We start from the raw sequence: 9,007 nt of genomic DNA on the forward strand, positions 1-9,007 counted from the left end.
TGCTTTTCGGCGCTATTTCGCACCAAATCGCGGCTTTTCCCCATTAGCGCCTATGGCAATTCGGCTTGCGAAAGCCTTCCGGGTTACGAAAAGGGCAGCGGAACGAATTAATTTCGTAACCCGGGGGACCACTGTATCAAGATTTTCCAGTTATATTCCTCCAAATAAATTAGACCCACAACACTGGAAAAGAGAATAAAGGCAGTCTCCTCCACATCTTCTTCACTTGATTGTGTTCAGCTACTCAGCTAATCAATTGCTACTGTAGGCTCCTACAGATAGCAAATCTTCACAAAGTAACAGACTCATGCCGGCTTAGTCCAAACAAAAGCTCTTCTTATCCATGGAATAAGGCACAGTAAGTACCACAACTTATGCAAGATCTCTCTTCTTAGACTCTTCTCTTAAAATAATAATACATTGGTGTGGGTTTTGCAGACATCGTCAATACTGAGCGACTGCAGCGGCGGGAGATAGCAACTCTTCGGCTCTGGCAGTGTGGAGGGGGGATGAACCTACCCCCTCCCACTCTTCTTCCAAGAGCCCCCAACAAGCTGAAATGTTTACCCTTCCTTAACGGAGTAGGGTATGAACGGGAAAAGTGGTGTCCCTGTTCCAACAAGCACCGTCGCTGCGGAGGGCAGAGTCAGGAGCCTCCTAACTCACGTCCTCCTCACAGCACCATCACACCGGAAGTCTCAATAATCCTGAGCTTTCAACATCTATTTAAAACTTCACATATTAACCTGCTGACTAATACATTATCAGATTGCTTTAAGCTTTGCTTTAAGGAGCTTTGTAACTGGTATTCCTGTGTTTTCATACTGTTTTATATTTTTAAGTATTACGTCTCCTCTTCAGAAGTTCCACCACCATGGTCTTATACTACTAGTTGGGCAAGAATATTACAGAGAAGTAAACAAATCTCCCCATCGCCAGAAGAGGAACCAAGGGCCACTTGTTAACTGGTTTTGAGTTGATCCTGACTCATAGTGACCTTCTGGATGAGACATCTCCAAGATTTCCTGTCCACCACTACTCTGCATAGGTCCTGCAAATTCATACCTGTGACCTCCTTAATACAGTCCATCCATCTAGCATGTAGTCTTCCTTCTTTTTTACATCCCTCCAACTTCTCTAGCATTATTGTCTTTTCCAATGAGTCATGCCTTCTCATAATGTGGCCAGAGTATAACAGGCTCAACTTAATCATTTTGGCTTCCACAGAGGTTTCAGATTTGATCTATTCTAGAACACATTTGTTTGTCTTTTGGGTCATCCGGGGTATCCTCGGCATTCATCTCCAGCACCACATTTCAAATGAATTGCTTTTCTTCCTATCCATTTTCTTCACTGTCCAGTTTTAATAACTGGATGTGGTGATGAGGAATAAAATGGTTTGTACAACTGTAACTTTAATATAATGTGGCAAAGCAGACTGGCATAAAGAGCCGGCTTCAGGGTGGCATGGTGGCATGGTGTATGCATGCCAGACACCCCAACACCGCCCCCAAGCTGGTGTCATGCCACGCCGCTGCCCACACATCAGGTGGCATCAGAGTGTTTACACATGCCATGCTGCACAAACAGAGAAAAGCCACCACTGTGGCAGAAAGGGCAGCTTTTTTCCAGCCCAAAAAGGACTGGCATTTTGCCACTTCTTTTTGGGCTGGAAAAATGGCAGATTGGGGCCATGGCGTGCGGTTCCTGCAGCCCTAATCCAGCAACCAAAGTGTCATCATCAAGATGCCACTTTGTGGCCATCTGTTTTGGTCCTAAGTTGTATACCTTTATGCTTTAGGATATTGTCTAGTACTTTCATAGCTGCCCTCCCCATTCCTAGTCTTCTGATTTCTTGACAGAAATCCTCATTCTGATCAAAATTTGATCAAGGTACAGACACTTTTTTTACTATTTCAGTTTCCTCCTTATCTAGGGTGAATTTGTATAGATCTTCCATGGTTATTATGATTTTTTCATTATGTTTAGCAGTAATCCTGCCTTTCCACTTTCCTCCTTGATCTTCCTTAGTAGTTGTTCCAAGTCTGTGAGGTTTTCTGCTAGTAGTATGGTGTCATCTGCATTTCTTAGATTGTTGATGTTATTTCCTATCTTCGCTCCTCCTTTTCTTTGTCCAAGCCTGCTCTTTGTATGATATTTTCTGCATGAAAGTTGAACAGATAAGGCAAAAGGATGCAGCCTTGCCTGACCCTTTTGCCAATTGGGAACCATTCTGTTTCTCCACATTCTGTTCTGACAGTTAAGGAGTTCTGCAAATTCATACTTCAACACTTCTGGAGGGCATGACTCCCTCTACTGATGTATATGTATTTGGTTATAGGGTGCACCTTCCCAAACGGTAGGTGGACACACAAATTCAAAAAAGAATCTCCCCATCTTGCAGTCTTAAATGAGTAGTATCCATTCTATCACCTTCACATATATACCAATACATGGCCTTCATCTAGCTAATCTTTCTACTATATTAATTGCATTACTGCTTATGCAGATCACGTTGGTACATGCAAATCACCTAGAAATGAAAGCACATCTAGCTGCAGAGGACAGTAGATCTTAGTGTAGAGGGAGGCTACTGTCACAGAGTACAGAGATCTGATGGCACTGTTACTTTGCTGACCTTTCCTCCTTGGTTCTTTGTTCATGAAATCACTTGCCTCTTCCTGCGTTTTAGGGCATAGCTGTTGACCAGCTTCCAGAAGCTTCCTTGCAATCTCTTCACTGCTGGGGCCTGGGAAAGAGATATGGTGGTTGAAAAAAATAGTAATAATCCAATGATAATTAAGGTGTAGTTTTATAAACAGTGACCATGAGTAAAATGGCAAATGTGTGCAGATTTTGTGCAGGGAACTTGGTGACTTTAGGCTCCAATCAGCCCTAGTCAGTATACTCAAAGGGCAGGGATTACGGGAAACCAATTCAGAATCAGGGTTAGAAAGATTCTCTAGCAAAGTGTAGAGGTGAACAATTGCATATAGGCCAATTTTCTCTCCTGTGATGTCCCCACAAGCCTCACAAGCCTGATCCCACTGACATTGCTTTCATATCTCTTTCATATGCTCTCATCTGAGTCCTATCCAAAATGTGACTGGAAATGACATTGAGTTACTTCCTGTAACCATTTTTGAGGAGGACTCCAACAAAAATAGAGATGTTTTGGCTCTTTCTTTTTTGGGTGGTTGTGGGGCTTGACGCACACTTTGGCAGCTCTTTGGTTTTGGAAAACACCTGAAAATCTCACCAAAAAAATGGGGGTGGGGGTCTTGGGGGCCTGGGCAGGAATCTTCAGGGGCTGCAAAATTATGTCCAGGGGTTACAAGTGATTCCCAGGCTGCACTTTGCTTCCCCATAACTTAGATTATATCTAATGTTTATATTTGAACATTTTGTGGTGTACCATGGGCTTTTAGAGAACTGCAGTAAAATGTTCTCTGGGGGAAAAGATTCTGCAAATCTTTCTCTTTGTTCTGCTTCTGTGTCATTGTTTTGAATAGTTAGTTGGTTATTTGGGGCTTCTTCTCTTTCCTTCAGTAATACTAGTCAGCCGGTGATTGTACAATGGCTGTGGCAAGATACAAATAGCCAATCAGATGTAACTATATAATTACATTAATGAGCAAGCAAAAAAAAAAAAAAGACAGTCCAGAGTGAGGGCAAAATTTACTTTATTATTTTGCCCTCACTCATAATCGGTGCTGGGGTGGGAAAGTGTAGTTGCTCTCTTAGCTGCCAGACTATTGCTATTCCTCTGTTTGCTGGAATGATGATCTCAATATGAATTATGATAATACTGTATTGCCCTCTTTTGAACTCCTCCATAAAGGATCCACAGACTTAATGAAAAATATACCTCTCTACATTGTACCTCAAAATGCCTGTTTCAGTTCAGGATTTCCATATATCCCATATATATAAGCAAGCATACTTAGGTGATCTCACCAGCAACTGCATCAATCATTATCTTCATCTTCACTTTCAGTAATTCAGTCAAGAGATGGACCGATCGTTTTTGGAACTTGAGGAGCATCTGCTGATTTTCAAATGAAGGGGTTACATAATTGGCCTTTGGCATTGAGGCAGAGGGGGGCACCTTTTGAGCTCTGGAAGTAGCAGTGGAAGAAAAGTCAGCCTCATCGAAAGGAAGGAATTTGACAATGGGACAATATAAACCAGTGAAGGATTTCCTTTGTGGTGATACCATGAGCTCATCCCATGTGAACTCAAATATATTCTTGACACCCCGTGGCACATGGAAGCCCATTTTCTGCCATCTGAGAAGCATATGTACCATCTCAGCCAAAATTCTTGGTGCCTTGGCTTTAATGTGTTCATAATCAAGGTTTTTCTTTGTATCATCCTTTTGTTCATCCTTTTGCTCAGCCTTTTGCTCAGCCTTTTGCTCAGTTTTGGGGCTATCCTTTTGTTCACTCTTTGGGTTACTCTTTTGGTCACCCTTAGAGTCAGCCTTGTGGTCACTCATGGGTTGTAGTTGATGCAAGGAGATCTAAAGAAGGAGAAGAATGTTGAAAGAAATCTCTGCAATTCTTTAAAAGATTTTTCAGAGAGATAATCATGTTAAGTTTGTTTCACTATTAAAAAGAGGATTCTTGTTGCATCTTAAAGATAACCAATTGTATGTGACATATCCGGGGTAGCCATGTTGGCCATATAGCAAAGTACAGTAACATACAAAATACACAAAACAGTGATACCATTTTTAGGCCTACCAAAATGCATAAAATATACATTGCAAGCTTTCAAATCTCTACTGGCTTCTTCATCAGCCAAATGTGTTAATAATAATAAAGGAGCAAAAAATTGATGATGTTAGTCACAACTGTATGTGAGAGGGAGATGTGGAATGTAACAGAAATGCAAAAGAGACTGGCATGGTAACCAAGTGAACAGCACAGTTACATTGGTCTTAGCCACAACATAGTTAAAAGGACAAAGGAGGATGACACATTTACATCTGAGTATAGATGAACAGATGAATACATGTGTGGCAGAGAAAAATCTGTATCTTGTCTATCTGCTAAATTGGTAGAGGTCAGAACTAGAAAAAATAGTCAGACATAGTCACAAAACAAGAAGTGAGTTTTCTTGGAGATGGAAGAGAGGATATATACACATCCTTGAATAAAAATCAGCATATTACTGTGCTCTACAAGAGTTTTAGAGTCCTTAAAAAGTCACCATCTCTGTTTAAACCTATGTTGAGAGACTGGAATTTCTTAGTGTACCCCTATTTATCTTCCTCCTTTTAATTTCCTTTGTTCCACAGCCATAATCATGTTTTGCATTTCTAATCTATTCCACATTCTTCCCCCCATTTGCATTTGTATAAATGACTCTCTGTGTTCTATTAGGCTGTACTCCATGCATCTGAGGATGTGGATTATAGTCCACAAGATATTATGATGAAATAAAACTGATTAATGTGCAGTTTGTTGTCACATGTTAAACTGTCCTTGATCTTTCTTCATTTAAAATCATAATTGGGCTTCAGCAGAGATACAATGTATTTTATTGGACTAACTAGAAAATTAAATCTGTGCAAGTTTATGCATTGTCTTCCTTAGATGACAGATGTATAAGACCTGAGCTCTATATTATGATTTGGAGACTGCAGTATGAGATTAATGGTCCAGCTGCAAAAAAAGAATAAAATGTGGTGGAAAAGTGGGATTTACATGCAGAAGGAGAAAGAAAACTACATCTCATTATTCTACCTCCTTAAAATTGAGTATATAGACATATATGGATCAGCCTCTACTTTCTTAAAATTTATTATATAGTACATTAATGGATTATGAGACCAATTCTAGTAAGCCAGTACTCCTGAGTTTCACACTTATTTACTTCTGATATTCTTTAAATAGGTTTGAAGAATGAGAAGCAAATTGAACCATCATAGATTATTGAAAAGACTATGAGCATTATAACATGAGATTTAGGGGGCATTCATACTTCCCAGCACAAGCAGCCATGCCTGTTTTTATTGTCCCTACATTAAACAATGAGAAGTATAAAAACCGTCTTAGGCATTCCAAGTGTAACGAATAAATTACTTTTGATTTAATTAGAAAAGGCAACTGAAGCACTTTCTTAATTACAAAGTAAACTTTCAGATGGAACTAATAAACTGCCAGTCTAAGTTTTATGTGCCGACTATTAGTTAAGAAATGTATGCCCCAAAATTGACCCTAAAATTTTGAGTAGACTTATATAAGGGCCAATACATCAGTAGTGCTTAGAAAGATCCTAAAGCAAGCAAGTCTGATCACCAATGCCTTCCCCCTCCAGTCCATTTTGCAAGCCTTTGCTTCCTGTTGGAAAAACTTTCCATTTAAATCCACTTGCTTTTTTCTCTGGTCCCTTTTGCAAGACCTTGCTTCCTATGGAAAAACCATTTAAAACCACTTACTTCTGTCTCCACCTTGCTTCCTATGGAAACAATGCTCCATTTAAATCCACTTGCATCCTTTCTCAACCCGATGTTAAAACCTCTCCTCCAGCACCTGGGAATCGGTTGGGAAAGGTCCAGAGAAGGAGGAGGAGGGACGGAAGTGGTATTTCCCCCTTTCCATCCTTCTCTATAGCCCCCTAAGTTTTACCCTTGACTTATTGACAGGTCATACCAAAATCCAGGATTTTGACCCTGAAACCTTCCCTTGACTTATACACGACATCGACTTGTACGTGAGTATATAGGGTAAGTTCAGTTTTCTATGACAGGCTAGGGGCTGATATCGAGGAATGACAAATTAAGTTCAGCTTCCTCACATAAGTCAGCTTGGGAGAACTGTTGCATTTGTGCAGGCCTACCTTTGTTCAAGTCATTCATTGCTATTTCCATTCTCATTCTTCCCTTCTTCATACAATACAAAATGCTACCAAGAAAAGCCAGCACCTCCCATTATGAATCAGTGTTTCAAAAAGATGTTCTCCAGATGACAGAGGCAGAGGGGATATTTTTTTTTGGTCCTGAAAATGACTTCATGACTTTATTCTGGAAGGAAAGTGTTCTATAGGGGTTGATAGCACTCCCTCCTTTATTAGAAATAGTCACCCCTTAAGTGAAGAGTTAAGTTGTGGAACCATAGAATAGTGGTAGAGTCCCATCAGATTCCAGGTTCAGTCCCTGGCATCTTCAAATAGGGTTATAAACATTTCAGCCTGAAACCCTGGAGAACTGATGCCAGTCAGTGCTAGGAATACTGAGCTAAAGGGACTAGAGATTTGATTCAGTATAAAGCATCTGTTTCTAATACTAGAATTATTCACTGTGTTGCAAATATCATAAAAACAATCATCCAAAACCAGCTCAGCTCAATTTTCAGCAGTCATGTTCCAAACATTGCAGCCTATTGTTATTCAGCCTAACACATAACTGTGCTATAACATTCTAAAGAGTAGAATATAACGGTTAAATGTTCTTATTTACTCTACTTCCTTGATTGCATTTTTTTTAAATTTGGTTAGGGGGTTGAGGGGAATTTGTTTCAATGGTAACTGATATTTTACTCTATTCCAATGTATGGTTTTCAAGATGTTGTAACCCGCCTTGATTCCTTGAGAAAAGGTGGACTATAAATAAATCATATTATTATTATTATTATTATTATTATTATTATTATTAAAGAGTACTGGGTAAGGGCTAGGGAGACCCCATTTCAAATCCTCACCCAGCCATGGAAAGCACTGAGTGACCTTGGAGTTAGTTACTACTTCACAGTTTACCCTACCTTGCAAGAACCCAACAAACACTGCTGGATTAGTTAGTTATCCTGAGATAACATTGATGTGTTTGGATGGTGGAAATCTCTTAGATAAGAAATACCATCGACAACAACCATTGTCCACAGCACCTGATAGGCACATTTAATTGATTCTTCTTCCACTTAGGAAATAACAAGGAAGATGTCTGAATATACATGCTCACGCACATGCACACACACACTCAAACCATATCTGCACTAGGGTGATTTTTTTTAAAAAAAAGATAAAGTATATAAACCTATTATCAAGATGCTTTTATTGGAAAAGATGTAGAATTACTCACTATCACCACAGATGATGTTTCATAACATTAGCAGATGGAAGTTGTGGCAATGTGGCATGTTCTATATGATACTGACCATTCTTCTGTCATAACAGGAGAGAACCTTCTAACTTGGATCCTTTAGGGAAAGAACTTTGTTCATTGGAAGATTCAGTCAGACCTCTGAAGGGCTTTAGCAGCTGAAAAGGAGCAGCTGAAGCCTGAGAAGTTCTAAAAAGCAATTTCCCCCAATTCTTCAAATTGATTATGCAAAACTGAAATTTACACAGGAATACTAACGAACATGCAATGATATATCAGGAGATTGTGAGGGGCTGCAATTCAGTGGTAAAGCATTTATTTTGCACACTGGAGATTGAAAGTGTCATATCCATATACAGCTGTTTCAGTGAATACTGAAGCTATGGTCTGATCTGGTATGAGAGAACCTGTCCCTGATGGGTTTTTTTATGAGGGGGGGGGGGGGACAGCTGTAGTTTGGCAGTCCCATATTCATTCCCTAGCACCTCCAGGAAAGTTTGCATAAAACCCACCTCTGAAACATTGAAGAGCTTCTACCAGTTAATATAGACCAGGGGTTACCAACCTGCAATCCCTGGGCTGCAAGAGTTCATAGGCCAGTTTCATGCAGCCTAATTTCCAAAGCACCTTGACATCAGCTAACAAACAATCAGTTCAAACCTGATTGCTTCCCAGCCACTCTCAGAAATAGTTGACAGACACAGTAGCAGCATTACAATCCTGTGCAAGCTTACTCTAAAGTCTTATTCTTCAGAGTGTGGAGTGGTGATTCCATCCACCACTAGTCACAGGCCTCAAATGACTTTCATGAGGGTCAACAACCATTTGTACCAAAAGGAATCCCTACCCCATCCTATACGAGATTCCATTGAAAAATATTGCTTCCTCACATAGAAGCTTCCT

The 9,007-nt window shown here is 40.0% G+C and overlaps 1 protein-coding gene across 1 annotated transcript in view; it reads right to left on the reverse strand.

Moving 5' to 3' along the window:
* The window catches only part of FAM149C (family with sequence similarity 149 member C), an 86,844-nt gene extending 82,346 nt beyond the window's left edge, over positions 1-4,498 (reverse strand). Inside the window, exons 1-2 of the mRNA XM_089497260.1 lie at positions 3,958-4,498; positions 2,639-2,749 (exon numbers count right to left, since the gene is read on the reverse strand). Coding sequence (XP_089353386.1) covers positions 2,639-2,749; positions 3,958-4,498 — 652 coding nt within the window. The remainder of the gene's footprint in view (positions 1-2,638; positions 2,750-3,957) is intronic.
* Positions 4,499-9,007: the final 4,509 nt, after the last annotated feature.

Source organism: Sceloporus occidentalis, unplaced genomic scaffold, assembly GCF_023333645.1.
Source record: "Sceloporus occidentalis isolate IW3139 unplaced genomic scaffold, rSceOcc1.0.p SCAF_1, whole genome shotgun sequence".
Classification (NCBI taxonomy): domain Eukaryota; kingdom Metazoa; phylum Chordata; class Lepidosauria; order Squamata; family Phrynosomatidae; genus Sceloporus; species Sceloporus occidentalis.